Here is a 21,339-nt window from a genome sequence, read left to right on the forward strand (position 1 = left end):
CAGTTGCATTCTTACTCCTGTCAACTTCCAATTGATAGAATTCCTGGCAAAGTTAAAAAAAAAAAAAGGCTATGAAGAGAGGTCTAGAAAACTGACTGGGTCACACACCCAAGTTGTTCTTGTTGATCACAGCCTCCCCCTGTCCTCCTCTTCCTCACACACTCCCAAACTACTTTCCAAGCTGAGCTCCTGGACTGTGTATACGAGCTATTTATAAGCTGGCTGTAAACTCAAAGGCAAATTTACTCATAATGACCATTATTCAAGGTCACTTCCAGAGTCTTTGGGTAACCTGGACTCAAAGTATTTCTGCTGAGGTTGAGTTGAAAATCAACGTGCCTTACCAGTTGAACAGTTACTTAGATTGCAATAGGGCTGTTTGGAGTCCTTTTCACCACTAATTGCCTTTTCTAGTTTTAAGCGGATCAATATTTCAGAAAGTTAATTAATGAAGCATTGTTTGAAGAATGTCAAGCATCTTGTAAACTTTGACAATGCAGTGGTCATCAGTATGCTAAAAAAGTTGCCAATACCATGTTTTTAAAAATCTGTGCAGCGCAAAAAAAAAATTGCATATTTGTTAAAAGTATGTTTGCCTCTTATTTCTGTCTAATTACATTAGTTAGCATACTTGGTATTACAAAACCATAAACAGGCTGCCTTTTGTTAACGCGTAAATGATGGCCACGCCACACTCTGAAGAGCAATAGCCTTGAAACTTGCAAGGAATAGAGAAAGAACGCACTTTTCAATCCTCTGAGAATTGTGCCAGAAATGCTGAGAATAAGCATAAAGAAAATAGCTGTACTGTGGAGGAATACAAATACTAATTTGCCAGAAGATTTTAACATAAAAGTGAATAGAAAATGTTTCCCTAATAACAAAATTTAAAATATTTCAACATTATTTGACAATAAATATTTTAAGGCTGAAATAAATGTATATTTCTCTTTAAAATGCAGAAAACAGTTTAGTTTCCAAGTTTACTTTTTGATGATGACAGGAGCAATTTTTTAATGTACAAATTGATACTTAAAAATGATTTTTAAAAATTATTCTTATTCAAATTGTATAAATTACTACATGAGTTATAACCTGGTTAAATATCTCTAGAGTAACAGAAAGATAATTAGGGTTTGGTCTTCCTAAAACATCAAACAAATCCAGTAGACTTCTCATAGAATGTTCTTTAACTTTCCAAGAAATTCATTCAGCCTCCTAATTGAAAACAGAGACACATTAAAAAATAAGACTTAAAGATGAGAAAGATGCTTGACCAGCGGAGTGGAGAGCTGGACCAGTTTAGATTGGAAATAAATGGAGGTCCAAGTATAGTTTTGTTAGAATAAGAGGTGTTTTAAAACCAGGAGAAACAGGAGTTATTTTCGTATAGTATGGGAAGAGTGAATTGCTTGATGTCCCAAAATTACAAAGAACCTGTTTCTACACAGATCCAGTGAGTTATCTACAAACTAGAGGCAGACTCTTGTAATTTCCCCACAATTAGTGGTCCAAGAATCCAGTGAACTAATTTATACTAGTATTGACTATGGTGGTCACACTACTAAAAGATTAGTAAACACCTGTATGTACATAGTTTAAATGGTTTTCCTGTGTATTTTAGGGAGAGTTAAAATCCTGAAATAATTCAAATGAGATCATTTGAATGCAACTGTATTTTTTAATACATATTGGTAAATTAAATTTTATTTTTTCAGTATTTTGATTCCAGAGACAACTTATCCTCTTTTCTGATTAATTTTCACTTAATTTTTGCTATCTTTAGTATTAAGTTTCTTGGCTTACCTTTCTCCCCCATTACCTCCCTGTTGAGATAAAAATTTGTAAAGTATTTAACAGCATTAGGAGAGCTCTCTATTTCTAGGAATTCTTAGGTGAATTTCTAGGTGAATTCTTAGGTGAATTCCTAGAAATAAGGGGGATTTTAATAACTCAGATGAATTTCAGACACATCCTCTAATTTTTCTATAACTCTGGGGTCTCTGTTTCTTCATCTATAAAATAAGCAAAATACTTGAGCATTTCCGAAGATGGAAGGTAAGATAAATAAATAAATATTTATGAAAAGTTTACTTCAGAGACCCTAAAAAAAAGCGGTAGCAGGTGTTTTTTTTCCCCCAAGGAAAATGTTAAAAATACTTTTCTCCAAAGTAAGTGGTTAATTTGTTTTAAAAACTCTCATTTCTTTCCTACCCCACTACTTCATTTTTCCTTAGAAGGATGGTACACACTGATGGAATTTCTTCCAAGATGGCAGGCAGTTAAAAAAAAAAATCTAGAGGAAAATCAAATGAATTCAAGAAATATCCTATCTGCATTCTGCAGGCAGATTCCAGGGAAACTTATTTCGACCCAGGCAGAATACCCTAAGGGAACTCTGACTCCCGCGTCTATGATTGAAGCTGGTGGAAATAATGACTCCACAGGGCACGGAGAAATAGCAAGGAAGTCCTGTCTTCTCTTTTGACTTAGGCAGTTCAGGGCAATTCCATTTTACTGGTCCAGACCGTAATGAAGAAGCGTTCCATGCTAGCATGTCAGTGGCCTTACACCAAAATGAATCAACTTTAGGATAACAGATAGATATAGACTTTCAAAAACGAGCATATCCTTTGGTCTCTGTTTCTGCATTCTTAGCTACAGCAAGTCTGAATTCAACCCTGAAGATTCATGTCAGCCATGGGGACTGACAAAAGACGTGCATGTGCCTGAAGGCATGTGCACACACACACACACACAAACACACACTTCAAGTAAGGAGTCGTGGAGCATCCATAGCTAACTTAATTCAAACCGAATCAAGTGACCCCTTTTATGCATTTCCTTTCTCTTCCTGCATAAGTTCTTTCCACTTGAAAACACACCAGGCCCCAGAAAGCTCACAAACGTGGTATGCTTCCATCTTAGGAAGCTTGAGTCAACTTATTTTCTAAAGTCCTTTTTTGGTTATTGAAATCCTAATGGAAAAACCATTAAGATAGCCATTTTGAAATGCGTGAATTACATAAACTGTATATTTTGCCTCTATTGCTAGGAAGCAATTAATGCATCTCGGCTTTTATTCCTGTTCCTCTGCATTGTGCATGTTAGACATTCTGTGGAACTGAAAACCAGTGATCACTTAAGCCAAAACGTTTGTGAGCATAAACTGTGTCTTTCTTCAGGAGGTATATGGCACTGTATTCTGGTAGACCACGTCATCTCCATGACACCCTTTGCTGTTTCCTAGTCGTGCTTTCTTAAAGATTTGTTAGAGGTTGTGTTTTGTTTGGAAACTTTGCAATTAGAAGAAAAGAAGGAATTAAGAGTCAGTATTTAATTCAAACTGGATGTTTAAAAAAGCAATTTAGAGGATATGATGGACTGTTTCTTTATTCATTAAATAAAATTTTATTTATTCTCAATTAATTGTTGGGTTTGTTTTGTTTTATATTTTGGTCCCAGACTTTGTACGTGAGATGAGTCAGTTCTTGTTCTCAGTAGTCTTCTTTCAGCTCAAGTATTTTTTTGGACACAATACCAATTTGAAACAGCAGTCCAAAAGTCCTGTGTCAGTTCCATAAAACACCTGTCAAAGCCTGCACTCACTAGTATATTCATGACCAGAGAGGGGAATACGTGTGAGAAGGTTGGTCACATATTTATGGTCTTATATGCACTTTGAAATTTCTTTCACCCGTAGGTAGCAAAAAGAGATATCTTTTAGTGATGCCTAAGCAGAGAACAGAGTCTAGCCAAATTCAGTCCAAGAATAGCACTCTGCTTTTACTGTATGATGGCAAAATTTAAGCAAACTGATCCTTAATTATTGAATCCTGCAGCTCTATTAACCACAATCAAAATACACTCCATCTATTTCATATCTAGCAGAAATTTTAGATCTTCATTAGTATAAAGGTCATCTCATTAACTAAGAAACTGGCTGTACCGGATGTTAAGAAAGATAGCCTAATCCTTCTTAAGATCTGCAAATACAAAGAATGGGAAGTCAATATAATCAGTTTGGGGTAATGAGGTTAATAGTGTCATAGTAGATATTGTTTAACTAAGTGGTTCTCAACTCTGACAGCCCATTAGAATCAGCTGGGGAGCATGTCAAAAATATCTATGCCCAGGCCTCACCGCAGAGCAGTTAAATCAATTCTTGAGCTGGGAGCTCCAGGCTTGGTGTTTTTTCCGACTCCCTACGTGTGATTCTAATGAGCAGTCAGGGTTGACAAGCACTGGCTCACATGGCCTTTCCCATCTGGATAGCCCCGTTCACTTTTTATGATTCTTCAAGACTGCTGACCCTGGGGTTTGGGGCCTCAACCTCCAGCTGACACCTAGGGAGAGCTGGCATATACCTAACTGAACTGAAACCCTACCTCGGGGAGGGTGTTCCTTTATAATTTAATGCTCCCTCTTAGGAGCTCTTATGGCACATATTACTAGTACTACACTGTTGAAGCATTCAGCTCCGCTCTGTTTAGGACTGCCTATTGATCAGCACATGTGTACTCTTCTTGGCTGCCTACTCAAGGACAAGGATAGTGTCGAGGAAGCCTCGGTGTGAGTAGGCGCTTGATAATATTTGTTGATTAATGAGAAAAGGGAACCCGGGTAAAAGAATATTTTTGAATTTTAATTATGTCCTCTTGTCAAACTAGAAAGAACACACATTTTCAAAGGTGAACAGTATAGAATATTGTAGCAACTTTTAGGTTGCTTGGTGATCTAAACTCTATTATATATAATAATATATGAATCTTGGAGCCCGCCCGGTGGTGCAGCGGTTAAGTTCACACGTTCCGCTTCTCAGCGGCCCAGGGTTTGTCGGTTTGGATCCCGGGTGTGGACGTGGCATCGCTTGGCAAGCCATGCTGTGGCAGGCGTCCCACATATAAAGTAGAAGATGGGCACAGATGTTAGCTCAGGGCCAGTCTTCCTCAGCAAAAAGAGGAGGACTGGCAGTAGTTAGCTCAGGGCTAGTCTTCCTCAAAAAAAAAGAAAAAAAATGAATCTTAACTTCAAAAAGCTTTTACACTTGCTTTATGCAAGCTCCTAATCCATAAACCGTGATGGATTTCCCAACACACAGTTTGAGGAGGTTTATGAAAGATTGGATTTGGTCACTGTGACTCATTCACATTTCCTTCAAATGTCTTCTAGGAAAAAATGGTACATTGAGTAGGGTGGAAAGCGTAGGGATTTGGTAAGAGCTAAGGTGCTTCCAGAGATTTCCAAAACACAGAAACAGGCAGCTAAAGGCATCATATTTAACAGAATCCCATTCTTTTGAAGGAGTGGGGGAGGGGAAAGGAGAGGCGTGAGATTAGAATCCCATCATTTTAATTCAACTGTTCAATTTCATCAAGAAACTGCTGTTAATAACCAAAAACGAAATATTTATTGACTGTTTATTCTGTCTAAACCTCTGTAGTAAAAGCCATAGAGGTAAAATGAAAACTACAGTTCTCTTTTACAAGGTATCTACCGTCCAGAGAGGAGGATGTGAGCCCTGCTTGAAAAAGGACTAATAATCAACACATCTTTGAGACCTTCTCTGATTAACACAAGACTTTTTTTTAGCATTAATTTTATTCACTCTCAAACTCTAAAAGCTTACTGGGATTATTAATGAGCATTTTAATTCTAGATCAGGAGACTATTGTGCCCAAAGAGTGAGGAAGGCAGATGCCCTGAGCCTTGCCATCAGCCCAAGTGGACACCGCAAAGTGGAGTATGGCCAGAAAGGGGTCCAAGCATGGTCACTCTAGAGCTGTGCTGTCTGCTGGACTACAGCACCTTCTCAGAGCTGTTGAAGTCAAGAGGTTAAACACTTTACTCTAATGTGCAGTGAAGAAACAAAGTCCTGAGCCCACCTCTGTTTCTCATTAACAGATATCAAAAGGAAAGGGAAACTCAATGTTAGTTCCTGAATGGATTTCTAGAGATACACTTGTGACTCTGTAAGTTTTAATTTATGGGCTTGGGAAGATACTTCACTCATTACAAACCAAATGGATTTTGATAATTAGGGATAATAAAAAAGGAAAATTTTTAATGGAGACTTTGTAGACAAATTGCAAGTAGATGCCTGTGTCTGATGTTAGGTGTTGGAATTCATAAAAAAAAGGGGTTGGGGGATGTTGCTGTTTTTGTTGACCTGTGACAAGTTCCAAATGCACAGATAATTAGAGTCCTGCTTTTTCTAATTATTAGCAAGGCATTCTCCCACATGCATGCAGGGCTGTTGAGTACCAAGTCACTCTTTACATAAAAGCTCTGGATTATCCATCCAATGGTTAAGCAAATTTATAAAAGTAATTCAAACCAATACCATGTGTATTATTTTGCTCCCATCTTGATTGGCCTTGATGGTAGTGAACCTCTCATTGTTCAACTTGTACCGATTAAAAGGAAATCACTTCCAAAAGCAACATTTATTATTTCTCTCAATGTCTGTTTCCTACAGAGGAACAAATATATATATTTGTAAGGAATCAGTAGTTACTAATTGGCTTAATAAGGAAAATAAAATATTGAGGAACTGTATATCTAGTTATTTAAAAACTAAATATTTCAATTAATTAATCTTTTTTAAAAAACATGAAAAATATATTTATATTTCCAAATTGTTAGAGAAAACTTTCAAATTAATTACTCGGACTTTCATCAGCTTGTCTTTTTGGACCAAGTATTACAAACCAGCACATTTGCCAACCAGTGGGATTAGACAGAAACACTCCACATCTTTCCTCAGGTGGGCACTCAGTGTCCCCACCGCAAAGAGGCCTTTAGTGCCATCAGGAAACTAGCAGGGCACTTGCCACGGAAAACAAACCGACCTTTTTATTTATATTTTACAAAATCTATTTTTTAATAACGTATACACAGTTTTTAAAAACACAGAGCACTCATGCCCACGTACTCTACCAAAAAAAAAGTCTCACTACCTCATGCATGCACAAACAATGCACTAAGCATAAATGCAATTACACGACAGGAAGATAGCTCTGTTTTAAGTAAACACAAGTAATGGATACTGTAACTTCACCCGAACAGGACAAACTTACAAAGTTTAAGAAAGTCATTATTTCTTTGAGGACTAAAACAGCAGTATAGCCTAATCCTATTTTTTCTTAAGATTGTTTTCCCTCAAAGTAGTCCAGAAAGGGGAGAGGGGGCATTATTTGCACAGCAACCAAAACCATCACAATATCCATTCATGAAATCTACAACACACTGATAAGGAGGAAAAAAGAAAGGCAATAAAATCGTTCGTCCGTAGGACTTGGTGCTGCGAGTAAACGTAACCTGAAAGTTCGCTAATTTTACTCTAAGAATGCATCCTAGGCCACCACACGCCCCTGTTGTAACTTGGAGGAGGGCTGCGGCTCGGGAGCGCGACCGCTGGGCCTCTCACCGCGGCGGGGTCGCGCGCCCTAACTGGCCATCTGGAAGGGCTCGGGCTGGAAGCCGAAGAGCCTCTGGCCGTAGGGCTCGCTCTCTGCCGGCAGCTTCGCGCCCGCGAATGGAAGATAGTGGTCTCGGCCGAAGTGCTCACAGTGGAGACTGACCCAGTCCCGCTCCGAGCCGAATCGCTCGGCCTCGGCCAGGATGCGAGTCAGAGCCATGATGTAGCTCAGCGCCATCTGCAGAGTCTCGTACTTGGACAGCTTTTTATCCTGGCCCCACTGGGGGACCACCCTGCGCAGGCGGTCGAAGGCCGTGTTGAGCCCCTGCATGCGGCGGCGCTCGCGCGCGTTGGCCGCTAGACGCCTGCGCGCCGCGCTCTCCAGCCGTCCGGCCCCGGAGCACGTGCCCGCGCATTCGGCGCCGCCAGCGCACGGGGCCGCGGCGCGCGCTGCCGCCGCCGGGTTGCTGGGCTTGCAGGACTTCATCCCCGGCGTTGAAGGTGGGAGGCGCGGAGCTCGCTCGCCGGCTAGGACCTGCGCGTGGGCTGGTCTGTGGAGCGGCTCCCCAACGTGCCTCTTCTTAGCAAATAAGTCATGCACAAAGCAACCCGCGTGGAATCAAAGTGTACAGTGGACAGTGCGGGACTCCGTCTTCTGTCCTACTGGATAACCAGAATGATGTCTCTTCACTTGCCAAAATTTAGGGGAAATTGAGATGCTGAAGAGAAAGTCATTTTCCCAACGTGAAGTTGAAAAAGAGAAGGGAAGCTTCTCGTAGCAGAATTTGGTGTGGCTGGTTACGGGAAGGCCTTTCAAGTCCTCTGGGGAAGCCTGAGACTTCTTTTCAGGAAGATGAAATCTTTCCCGAAGCTCAGATAGGGAAGGAGCGCTTTTTCCGCAGTAGCTGTCGGAGAGTGCTGGATGAATCTTTGAAGGAGGAGAATTTATAGCAGAGGGCTGAAGGAAGGAACAGGTGGTGGCAGGTGGGCGGGCGTCCCTCGGCTTCCATCTCAGCACCTTCCTACCCTGGGAACTGCAGGGGGGGAAGGGGGACGACGCACAGCAAAATCCTGACATTACAGCCTTCGTCTGTTGAAGTTTCTCCAAAGCTATGTCCAACACTAACACACCATCTGGAGTGGCCTGGCTGTCCCCAAAAGAATAACAAAGTGGGGGGTGGGGGGAGCTTGGTCCATCTTTTCCCATCCCAAGATCAGCGGGCAGCTTATATATCAAAAACTTAACTGAGGTTTTAAAATTATTAGAAATCACTTGTGTGAACATGTAGGTCTCAGAATTATGAGATATATCAGAAATTCAAGAAGATTTAGCTTTGTCAAGATGTATGACAATTTTGCATAATATTGATTGAATATATTAACAGTTTATTTTAGCTATTAAATTGGGACAAATTAGCGGGTCCTAATATTGCAGACCTGGAATTTTACTGTGCAAATAATTTGGCTGTTTTCTGCAGAATAATTTATTATAACGTATCAGAAGATATTAGTGTGTATATCAAAAATTATACTATTCTAATTATATAATTAGATTGCATGAGTTCAGATACTTAGGCAAATTAATTCAGAATTTATACTCCGTTTCCCTTAACACAGGTTCATAAATGTTTTCGGGACATACGTTGAGATGATGATCACTAAATTATTTAATGTGACATTTAAATCTAATAAAATCATAATGCATGCACATATATGTGCAAAATGGAAACACCTAAGTAATTTGTGAAGTTTTTAAAAATAATTCCCAATGAAAGGTTTTTTCCCCATCTCATCAAACTGTAAATATTACATATTACTTGGATATTGCAGTTGTGTGAAGTGACCTCAGAAACAATAATGAAGCATGATTTCCACTAGTATTGATAACGGTGAACCGATTTATACAGAAAAACCATTAACTTGATTCTCTCATCTCAGCTTCTTTCTAGCTCTTAAGGAAGAGTAAAGTGGCAAAGAGACCAGCTCCAACTAGATTCAGGCCAGAATCATTTCTGGATTCTTTAGGAAGATCAGGTATGCTCTTTCTCCTTTTGGAATATGGATTATGTTGGCATTGTTCGCGGATATTTTTGTTTAATTAAATTATCAGCAAGTTCTCACAAATCAGGAGTGTTTTAACTGTGTCTTGCTTCCCTTACCATTGCCTTGGACTGAAGCCCCATTGTGATTGCCCTGATTCCAAGTCCCGTCTTCCCATAAATTGTTGATTAATCCCCCGCTGAAGCAATGACAATGAAATGAAGTTGAGTAACATGAAGACAATGGGAAGCAATTGAACATTAATGATCTCCAGCATGACAGATGTTGCCCACAGACTTTTGCATGGAGCCACTCAGCTCTGTTACTCTGAGTCCTAACAGTCTTGGTCTGGAACAAAGTCCTGTGACAGGAAAGACTATATTATTTAGTCATCAAAATGTCAAATACATTTTTTTGAGAGTTCATGGAAATCTGCCGTATTAATGCTATTATTTCTCATGTTCATTTATCTCATCCCTTTCTCCCAAGGAGCCTCCCCTGTGCTACTCTTTGGAATATTTCCCCACAAAATGTACTGTGCGCTGGTTCTCAACACTATTCACCAAAGCGATAATAAGAGGCATGATTTTGTAGGCCATGTATTCAGGGTTGGTGAGATTATAGCCTGTGTATCAAGAGACTCGATAGCGTAACTTGAAGAGAAAAAGGAAGCATAGCACAGCTATGTTAGAACGTAAACTGGCAGGTATTTGACATGAAATTGATCCAAGGGTAGAGAGTATTGCTGCAATAAAGGGCCTTGGAGGTATATAGTAATTCATGTCCCAAATGTTTTCTGAAGGACAATTTATTAGTACTACAAAGATGCTTCTGGGGAAAAGGGTTTCGTTGTCAATTAAGTCTGGGAAACATATCTGCTGTCTCCTCCTTGGTGAGTCATGAAGCAAAATTGACAAAGTAAAGTTTCTGAGAAGTCCTGGAGTAAAGAAACCTGTTGAGGGGCTGGCCCCGTGGCCGAGTGGTTAAGTTCGCGCGCTCCGCTGCAGGCGGCCCAGTGTTTCGTCGGTTCGAATCCTGGGCGCGGACATGGCACTGCTCGTCAGACCATGCTGAGGCAGCGTCCCACATGCCACAACTAGAGGAACCCACAACGAAGAATACACAACTATGTACCGGGGGGGCTTTGGGGAGAAAAAGGAAAAAATAAAATCTTTAAAAAAAAAAAAAAAAAAGAAAAGAAACCTGTTGATGCCGGTGTTTCCTAGACCTTCTTGAACACAGAACCCTTTTTTCCTAGAAATAAGCAAATAAGCCTGTTAACAAAGATCCTTGGAACACACTTTTTCAAACGTACTCTAGTACGTTCCATTTATTTTATAGAGGAAGAGACTGAGATCCAGAGACTAAACACTGCTCTCAGCGGCATTCAGCAACTGAATGACTAAATTAAGACAAGAAATAAAATCTCCTGCATCCTTTGCTTTTAGAGGCTTTAAAATTATGAGATCACTTAATACAAGCCCCTCACTTATACTGGGACAACTGAGATCCACCACCGACTTCCCAAAGTCAGACAAGTCATGAGTAAAAGTGACTAGAACGGTGCCTAGAAAGTAATAGGTAATAAATGACCCAGACAGAAAGGCTGGAAACACAAATCAGATAAATGATAGTTAGGGAGATGCCAGGATTCCTAGTGAATAACCCATTGGAATGATTTACGTTCCCTCACCTCATTAAACAACACACACTAGCTCCACATTTTGAATGAGCAATGGATTCTTTCTTATCAAAAAACACATCCATAGCCATTTGAGCCTGAAGAACAAGCAGGTCAGACTAATTTCTACAGTGTTTCTATACTAAGGGCATGATCCCACCAGGTGAACTGGCAGTTACTGTGTGTCTAGGTGTTGGCCAGAAATCAAAACTGGCAGATGGAGATGGAGGAGGGAGGAAGATGGAAGGAGCTTACACCTGTAGGAGCAGAAAAATAGGGGAAATATTGTTTTAGAGGTAAAAGATCAATGGCTGGAAATTATTACATAAAATGTATAGAATAGGTTCAAGGGTAAACAATCCTTTATTATCCAAAACCACATTTAATTTTTAAAATGGAAACTCTCCAAAGAAACATGCAATTAAAAAAAAGAGAGAAAAACACTTGGCAAAAAATGTTCATTCTGAAATTTGCAGAAAAAAATATGGAAAATGAGAAATGGGCTTGCTTATGGAAGGGGTAGTAGTTGGTGGCTCTGGAATCCTGAAAGATTAAGAGGTAAGCCAGCAAAATATGAAGGAACAATGAAGTTGAGTTCCACTTACATTTCGTTAAACACCAGAAGTGTGAGGTGTTAAAAGTTCTTGTGACTTTATAATGTGCTATGTAGTTACTAAGGGGGACAAAACCCATAAAAGAGTTTATGTGTTTAGAGAAAGGAAAGGAAAGGCAAAGTCTTGCACCTGTGTTCCCTGCCCCTCAAAGGTCTGGGGAAGAGAAAAAGCAGTGGAGGGCAGAAACTAAGAAGGGGCCAAGAGAAAGAGGACAAAGATGGGGGACCCTGCCCCAGGCCCCAGAAGTGATCATTAACGTCTGGAAAGTATGAGCTCAGGTGAGTCTCCAAACCCCAGTCACTTCACACACTGCTTGAGAATTCTGGCTCTGTGGCTAGCCACCATGAGCCAGACTGACTTGCATGGTTTGGACTCTGTGTTCAACTCTTCTCGATAGTGGATCTCAGCCTCCTCCTAGAGTCTGGGCTAAGCAGCATCTTCAAAGTCAGTTTTGAATCCTGGATCTCCTATCAACTACAATGTGCTCTTGCACAAATCACTTCTCCTATTTCTCCATCTGCAAAGTAGAATCCTAATACCTACCTCACAGGGCAGTAGTGAGCATTAAATGGGACTGTACCTCTAAAGGACTCTGCCTGGTCCCTAAGAAAGTCACTCTGCAATGATGGCTAATACTATATATTCTGAATAGTTTTTACAAGTGATAATGAAAATGAGCTCATCATCAGTTTCTGCAGCTTTTTAATATAATGCAGAATCTTTGAACTTTGTACACGTAAAGCTACAGTTAGTCATGATGTAAATTCCAGCTGTGTGACCTTGGGCAACTTACTTAACCTCTCTATGCCTCTTAACTTATCTATAAAAGATAGTTAATAATAGAACCAATCTTACAGAATTGATATTAGGATTGAATTAGTTATTCTTTGTAAAGCATTTAGATTTATGCCTGGCATACATTAAATGCAATATAGGTGCTTGTTTAGATAAACAAAATGACCTGTTGCAATTATCCAGGATGTAGATTAGCCACTCTCCTTCTGCCCACGTTTGCTTTGTCTCCCTGCTCTTCAGTGCTTGTCCCATAGAGTGAGCAGGGGCAGGGAGAACGAGGATAAATTCAAAGGAGTTCCTTTTGCCTTTGATATCGGAGCATCTAAGTTTGAAATATTGGAGACAGAAGGCAAAAAAAGGCTGCTCAGGGCCTTACTGGATAGTAAATTTGATGGTTTCATTGTAATTTGAAGTTCAGTTTGACAGTTACAGACACGTATTTTAAAGTGTTAATTTCCAGGGGATGCTTCACTTTTCCGGTGACTGAATATTTGCATTCACTATCCAGGACCCTTCCCTTCCTAGTACTGAGGTATTTGAGAAGACAAATTAATAATCATGATATTTCCTTCCAAGAACATAGAAGCAGAACAATATTCCTCTACTCTCTAGGTCCTTCTGGATGGTCTAAGAATTAAATTGACATGAGACAGAATAGCAGGAGAAAACCAAACAAAGTTTAATAACATGTATACATGGGAGAAACCCAGGAAGACTGAGAAACTCACCAGATTGGCTGAAGCCACCACCTTAAATATTGTCTTCAGTGAATGACAAAAGAGGATGTTGGGGTTATGTTTGGGGACTGCAAAAGGGAGGAAGATGGAAATGCAAATATTCGTTAAGCAAGTGTTTGCTGGGCCATCTAGAGAAAATGTGACCTGAGAGACAGAACTCTGATAAAAATAGACTTGCTTGTGCGTTTCTACACTTACTCACACTTATTTTACATTATACTATAGTTATCTTATGGTATTAGCCCGTTCCTGGAACAGGCCTTCTATGTTAAATTCTTTTAGGCTGTTAGGGGGAAGGTCAAAGTTTCTTTCAGAGTCTTTTGTTCTTAAAAATAATCAAAGCAAAGGGGCCGGCCAGGGGGCATAGCGGTTAAGTTCGAATGTTCTGCTTTGCTGGCCCGGGGTTCGCCAGTTCGGATCCTGGGTGTGGACCTATGCACCGCTTGGCAGGCCATGCTGTGGCAGGCGTCCACATATAAAGTAGAGGCAGATGGGCATGGATGTTAGCTCAGGGCCAGTCTTCCTCAGCAAAAAGAGGAAGATTGGTGGCAGATGTTGGCTCAGAGCTAACCTTCTTCAAAAAATAAAAAAAAAAATAATCAGGGGGCCGGCTCTGTGGCCGAGTGGTTAAGTTCACTTGCTCCGCTGCGGCAGCCCAGGGTTCGGATCCTGGGTGCGGACATGGCACTGCTCCTCAGGCCACGCTGAGGCGGCGTCCCACATCCCACAACTAGAAGGACCTGCAACTAAGATATACAACTGTGTACAGGGGGGTTTGGGGAGATAAAGCGGAAAAAAAAAGATTGGCAACAGTTGTTAGCCCAGGTGCCAATCTTTAACAAAAAATAAGAAAATAAAAAAATAAAATAATCAAAGCAAAGAGACACATTTTGAGGTGGCCAATTCTGATCCCCTATACCAACATTCTCTAAAGACCTTTGTAGGTTAGAGGCCGTGAGAGGTGCCCATGGATTCGCGTTTGTCCTTGCTCTTTCTCACTGTGTATACAGGGGTCCCTCCCACCCACGCTGCTGACCAACAGCAGCCCCAGGACCACTATCAGGTGCTTCATGCAAATTCTCAGAGGGGATAGCCACAAAGAAGCTGCCTTCTGTACCAGCCTCCCTACACAGGCTGCTCCAGCAGCTGGACATGCCTGGCTTCCAGACTCTCCTGCAAACTCTGACTCATTCACTCAAGCCAGAGCTGCTTAGTGACTGTTCTCTGACCTTCAACAACCCTTGTTGGGCCTTTACGTCCCTAGCTGCTTCCCCTATTGTGTAAGGCCTCATCCTTGTAATAAACTCCTTCTTCCGTAATATTCACAGTGGCTGTGCTTCCCTGGTTGAACCTCGAATGAAACAAGGAATGTTTCATCCAGGCCACAGTAAAGCCACCGGAGCTACCCCTGCCAATGGCCCACACCAGTGCCTCATTGTCTGTGGGCCCGTGAGAATTAGAGCCTTTGTCTCTTACACAGTAATTTCTATTTCCATCTGTTCATCCCTCTGCCAGGTAACATCAGGAATAAGACAGCCTTTAGCCTAATGCAATTCACAATCCAGTTGTGGAGATAAGACCCAGCACATCAAAAAACTGCCTCGATGGGGCTGGCCCCATGGCCCAGTGGTTAAGTTTGAGCTCTCTGCTTCAGCGGCCCAGGGTTTCGCCAGTTCAAATCCTGGATGCAGACATGGCACTGTTCATCAGGCCATGCTGAGGCAGCATCCCACATGCCACAAGTAGAAGGACCCACAACTAAAAATACACAACTATGTACCGGGAGGCTTTGGGAGAAAAAGGAAAAATAAAATCTTAAAAAAAAACTGCTCTAAGTAGTAAACCAGAGCCATGCTCCCCAAGAGGTGCACATGGCAGGCAGTCCATTAGAGTATGGGAAAAGATTAGAAATTTTGATGATATTTATTTTATCTCATTTTTTAAATTTCTATCTTGGGGTGTGTGATAGTGTACAATATATGAATATATACATGTATATGGGAGTATATACCAATGCTTTTTTTTTCTGATAGGAGCATGTGGTTAGAAAAGTTGGAGCCACTGTCCTAGGTATGAGGCAGTTCAAGATTAGTACTGTTGGGAGCTCATAACAGGGGGATTTTACTGTGCTCTGGAGGAAGAAGGATTTGGGCTGGTGGCCCCACCTCTCTGAATCACCTCTTACTGCTGCCCCCTCAAAAGTCTGCTCCTCCTCCTCTGCCCACAGTCCGCACCCCCTTTCTTCCCCCCAGGGTTCTTCCTTGGCTGCTCCCTGGGCCTCAGTGCACTTTTCCCAGATCTTCCCTGGCTGGCCCCGTTGTCGTCCAGCTCCTGTTCTCTCCCATCTTTGTGTCCTTGGTTGTTTGTTTGGAAACCCCAGGAGTTCAGGGGCCTCCTGTGTACTGTTCCTAGCTGTATCTCCACTGCCTAGAATTGTGTCCAGCACATAATAGATGCTCAAGAAATATTGGTGGAAAGAAAGGGAGGAGGAAAGGTCTTTGGAGGGACTCCACACGCAAAGGAAGAGGACACTGCTGCCCTGGCAACACAGCTCTTTTTCCTCCTGCTCATGGACTCTGGTGGGATGTTGTGCCCTCCAAAAGCAGTGGCATCAGGCCTGCTGCTTTTGTCCCTGCTCTGAAACTGTGGTGTCCGCTCTTTCGCAGTGAGCAGGTGGCTTACTTCCCCAAGGGTGGCTCTCATTTCAACCAGGTTTCAGGCAGTACCTGAGTCAGCTCGGAATAGAAGCCCGGAGGCCTCGCCGGCCCAGGCCAGCCGCTCTTGTCAGCTCCATGCCCCAGGGGGAAGCGCTTTTCTGTTGATTTTAGTTGGTGTTGCTTTTTTGTCTCCTCATGCAATTTCAGCAGCTTGGCTGAACAAGTTATTCTAAATGTCCAGACACCCAGATCTTTTAATTCTGAGGTTGTGTCCTGTCCCTCTGCACCATCATGTTTGATCCTTCCGTCTGGGCCGGTGCCCCAGCCTCCTACTGCCCTCCACTGAGCAGGGAGCAACAATATATCACGCCTGGCTGACCGGACATCTGTACCGACCAGATTCCTAGACTATCTCTGAGTGGAACCTGACACTGGTAGCCATATGAGTATATACTCTTTTCCATTCATTTGGCAACCATATACCAACTTGTTTCATTGTTTCAAACTGATTTTCATTCATTTGCTTAATCAGCAAATATTTATTGTGCTTACTATGTGCCAGGTACTGTTCCAGGCACTAGAAATAGAGTCAATAACACTGCAAAAATCTCTACTCTCGTGGATATTAAAAACTGGTATTGTTGGTGTCTTCTTATGAATTTATTTCCTGTTTCTCCTAATACGTTATAAATTCTTTGAGGGAAAGGGCAAATTTTAGATATCTGGGTCTTGCTAGAGTGTTCAATAAATACATATCTGCTGCTTGATAGTCTGAAGTACTTACTCAGGCTGACCTCAAGCTAAGGAAACCAATATCATCGCCATAAAAAAATTAACACCTTCAGGAAACACCAAATGCTTACCAGGTGTTAGCTCCTATCTTCACAATACCCTTTGAGTAGGGATTGTGATAATCTTCATTTTGTGACCAAGAAAACCAAGCGCCCTGGTTAAACTGAGCCACACAGCCAGCGGCTAGATTTGAAACCCAGTCTCTTTCTCCCTAGAGCCCATGCTCTGTGCTGCACTGGGTCTTGTCTGGAAGAGCTTTGATGTCAGGGACAGGGCCTTATTCACCTCTGTGCCCTCGGTGCCTCGAATGATACTTGACTCGTAGTAGATGCTCATTAAACATGCTGAGCCATGTATGCAGCGCTGTGTCAGTCCCAGCCCACCTCAGCTCAGCTAAACAGTAGGCAACAGGGCTGGTGACCTGCGGGCAGAGATCAGCCTATTTCTGTGAACCAAGTCTGAGGTTTCCTTGGAGCGCCATCTCCCACTGGTGGTTTAGAATTAGTCCCTAGCCCTGAGCTCAGTGTCGGATGTACCTGGGGGTGAACCAGAAGCTCCTGAGGACTCATTGACCCTTACCCTTCCTCTTTGGAGCCTCCCACAATCCCCTCACTGTGTGCCCTCCTCCTTAGGTTTCTGGAGGCCTGTCCTGACCCTTAGTCTGGCTGGTGGGGTCCCTCATTTACCATGAGCTCTCTCCTCCCAAGAGCTGGACGCTCGTTCTTCTCTCAACAGCAGACCAGGGGCCTGCTTCAACCTACACACACCTCCGTAGCCCTGGGACCACCGCTTGATCATTTCCACGTTCCCCCTTACTTACAGCCTCCTGAGTCTGCATCTCTTCACACAATATCAGATCTTTGGAAGTCAGTACCAAAAGAAAGAGAACCTGAGTTTACAATACCCCTCTGACACTGAGCTTCTGACCACGCTCCTCACGGGCCAGTTTCACCACTGAGTCAGCTCTTCCAAACCCAGCCTCCCATTGCTTGCGGGTTCACCTCCCTGCCACTGCCTGCTCTTGAGGCTTCAGTAGACCAGACAACTGAGCACCCGACACTTTGTCAGTCGTACAACACTGCTGACTGCAGTGCTCAGTTGACAGGTGACACCCAGAGCCCCTCCTTAAGCACATTTGCCCTGTTCCCTGGTGGCTAATGCCCAGTTACCATATACTTGTCACTCTAACTCACTTGATTAATCCTAGCAAGTTTGCTTTGCTGCTAACTAATGAACAGTGAATTGCGGCCAGGTTGGTTCATGCCTCCACACTCCCTGGTGGCATGCAGGATGCTGGCAGGTCATCTCAGAGGGAAGCCAGAAGTTTACTTAAACACTTCATGACTTTAGGCCAAGAAACACCTCTAGAACATGAGTTTTCTGAAGAAGCCCATTGTAAAGAACCTCTTACCAAATCGATCTCCCAAGTGTCCAGAACCAAGTGGGTAAGAGAAATCCCAGCATGCTGGCTCTAACTCCCAATGCCCCCTTTCTCCCATGCCTTACTTTACCCAGAAGATCAGGATTATTGGTTCCCCAAAGCGTTTTTCTCAAAGTGTGTCCTGAAACTGTTACCCTTCAGCAAACACAAGGAAATTCTGGCTAAACAAAGCTATACAGGCTCTTTACTGCAGGACTTTCTATGATCCTGGTCCTTCTCAGGATGGGATATGCAGAGTTTCCCAAATTATGTGGCCGTGGAAGCTCTTCATCTCAGAGGATAGCCAAAGAACGGTTTCCACAGAAAATGTTTTTGGAAAACACAGGCTGAATCCATACTCTTACATTAAGGAGAAGGCCATCTTAAAACATTTTAGTGGTTGATTTTTTTTTTTTTTTTTTTGAGGAAGATTAGCCCTGAGCTAACATCTGCTGCCAATCCTCCTCTTTTTGCTGAGGAAGACTGGCCATGAGCTAACATCTGTGCCCATCTTCCTCTACTTTATATGTGCGGCGCCTACCACAGCATGGCTTGTCAAGTGGTGCCATGTCCGCACCCAGGGTCTGAACCGGCAAACCCCGGGCCGCCAAAGCGGAACGTGTGCACTTAACCGCTGTGCCACCGGGCCGGCCCCTAGTGGTTGATTTTAAAAAAAATATCTGTATGCCTTTAAACTCAAAAGTTTTTTAACTTGCTATTTTGAAATTAATGAACCAACTCCTTCTCCTCTCCATTCTCGTCATTCTTTTGAGTCCTGAAGATTGCTCTTGTAAAGTTACCTGTGAGCAAGCAAATTCTCCAGGTGTTGCCAGGGGTGAGGTAGATGTCGGGGAGAAGCATGCTGGGGCTGGGAAAACTCTCCAGGCAAAAAACTGGCTCACCAGGAGGATGCTCAGAGGCTCACCACTCAGTTCGCAGCCAGCCCAGAATTCAACTATGTATAAAGGGACTCAGGAAAGGAAGGAAGTACCAGTAGAGAAAAGGACATTGGAGGCAGGGTCAGATTCAAACTCTGGCCTAACCCGCAGTTTCTTGCCCAAGGCCTGGTGGTAGACAAATGCCTGTGAATAACCTACCTCTGCTATTTGAGTGTCTCTAATTATTGTCCAGTTAACTCACTAAAAAGAGAGAGACAGACAGAATCAGACATTGTATGCCTCCTGATGGAAAAACACAGTACCTAGTAAACCTACTAAAAAATTGAACCTGAATCTTATTAGGCCTCCATATCTAACATTCAATTTGCATGGCATTCAGGGGACAGACAACTAGATTCAAGCCAGAATCATTTCTGGATTCTTTAGGAAATCAGCAAAATTCAGAATTGAGAATCTCTATAGGACATATACTGCATGAGAAAAAAAAAAGTGAAGAGGGAACCTATGGAATTAAAATAAGAGACTAGAACCATATCAGCTGTGTGCAGTGTGTGGATTTGTTTACATCCTGATCCAAAAAAACCAACCCTAAAAATATTTATGAGGCAATGAGGGAAATTTGGACGCTGACTGCATATTTGATAGTAAGGAATTATTGTTAATTATTTTAGGTGTAATAAAGATATCATGGTTACATTATTTAAGTCCTTATATTTTAGAGATACATACTGAAATATTCACAAATGAAATTATATAATGTGTGGGATTTGCTTCAAAATAATCTAGGGCAGAGGGTCGCAGTATAGGTAAAACAAGATTGCCTATGAGTCAATAACTGTTGAAGCTGGGTGATAGGCATGTCGTGGTTTATTATACTGTCCTTTCTGTCTAAAATTCTTCATAATACAAAGTAAAAGGTTGGGGGCGGCACAAGTTGATCACGCCGTATGAGCTCCTGAAATTAGAAAGAAATTAGTCAATAGAAAATTTCAATTTCAGGGTCATATTTGGTGATACTTCAGGAATGGGGACATAATTCAGAACAGGAACAGTGTGTGTCTTCAGGTGCCCATGATCAGCACCAGTGTCTTGGGGTCAAGGAGTTGACCCCCTTGCAGTTCAGTCAAACCACTTCTGGGTTCCCAAAACCTTTTCTGGTTTTACCCAAGACCTGCCTGGAGATACGCCTAGCTGCTTCCCCTGGTCTGATCCCAGTCCTTTTATCTACTGTGTGGGGAGGAAGGGGAGAGTGGGAACTTAGAGAGACAAATGGAAGAGGCAGAAGTCCTCAAGGAGAGAGCTCCATAAGAAGGCTGTAACTGCTAATTCATGACATGGAAACATGAATATTCCAGAAAGCTTGGAGGAAGTTTTGGTGAATCATGTGAAATCTATCATGAACTAAAGCAATGCCAGTGATGCTCTGGGTGGCTCCTGCAGAAGTGAGGATGGGTTCTGCCAAGGGTAGCTCTTTGGGAGGAAGCTGGTCATGGCCATGGGGAGAGGATGCAAAATTGAATGGGCCCTAACAGGGACTTGGGTCTTTAGCTCTGCTAAAGTTACCCAATGGTTGGTGACATCATATGGACCATCTCCCGCTTTGAGGGAGCTAGGAGAGAGACTGATTTTGCCTGGCTTCAGAGTTGTCGCTGATAAATGGACCCAACCTCACATTTGGATCCTCAGAGGAAGCCCTTTGGAAAAGATGAGGCTAGAGCCTTCCCAGTCTGAGTCAGTGCCCAAACGTGGATTAGAAGGAAGGATCCTAGAAAAGAAGCTATGTCCAGTAATAACTGTAGGAAATCTGTGGCCAGCTTCACTGGATAATTGCCATAGCTGAGGCTATTCCAGTTAATCACTGAAGGTAATATTGTAGCTCATAAGGGAAAAAACGTACGTAGCTGTACAAGTTTGTACAGCTTAGATGAGCTTGGGGCCTTTTTTCAGAGACCTTCAGCATTTGAAGAATTAATCTTCCAGTGTCACCTATTCTCGAGGAAGCCCACTTGGTCATTTTGTGTAGGCACGAATTTAAATCCCAGGTTGCCAGACACAGATGCAAATCACTTAGCCGAGGAACAGATCCACCTGGCTAACCAGCTGGCGCAGGCATCTCCAGGCAGACTTAGAGCTCTTGTGGTTGAAGATGCCTTTTATGGGGGGAATTTCATGTTCTAATCATGTTCTCAAGGTTGGAGAACCCAGAAGTTTTGGGTTAAACCACCTGCCAACATCACAGGCCTATTGTACAAATCTCACCCCTGCCTTTTTTTTTAAGTTTTCA

The 21,339-nt window shown here is 42.4% G+C and overlaps 1 protein-coding gene across 1 annotated transcript; it reads right to left on the minus strand.

Annotated features, from left to right (window-relative positions):
• Positions 1-4,632: 4,632 nt before the first annotated feature.
• On the minus strand, positions 4,633-8,334 carry ATOH7 (atonal bHLH transcription factor 7). Its single transcript, XM_070488925.1, has one exon. It carries the CDS (start codon positions 7,905-7,907, stop codon positions 7,449-7,451), a length of 459 nt encoding a protein of 152 aa, XP_070345026.1. The 5' UTR covers positions 7,908-8,334; the 3' UTR covers positions 4,633-7,448.
• Between the last annotated feature and the right edge of the window lie 13,005 nt (positions 8,335-21,339).

Source organism: Equus asinus, chromosome 2 (assembly GCF_041296235.1).
Source record: "Equus asinus isolate D_3611 breed Donkey chromosome 2, EquAss-T2T_v2, whole genome shotgun sequence".
Classification (NCBI taxonomy): Eukaryota; Metazoa; Chordata; class Mammalia; order Perissodactyla; family Equidae; genus Equus; species Equus asinus.

Excerpts from the sequence above, each read along its gene's own strand:
- ATOH7 (XM_070488925.1), bottom strand. The coding sequence starts at position 7,907 with ATGAAGTCCTGCAAGCCCAGCAACCCGGCGGCGGCAGCGCGCGCCGCG.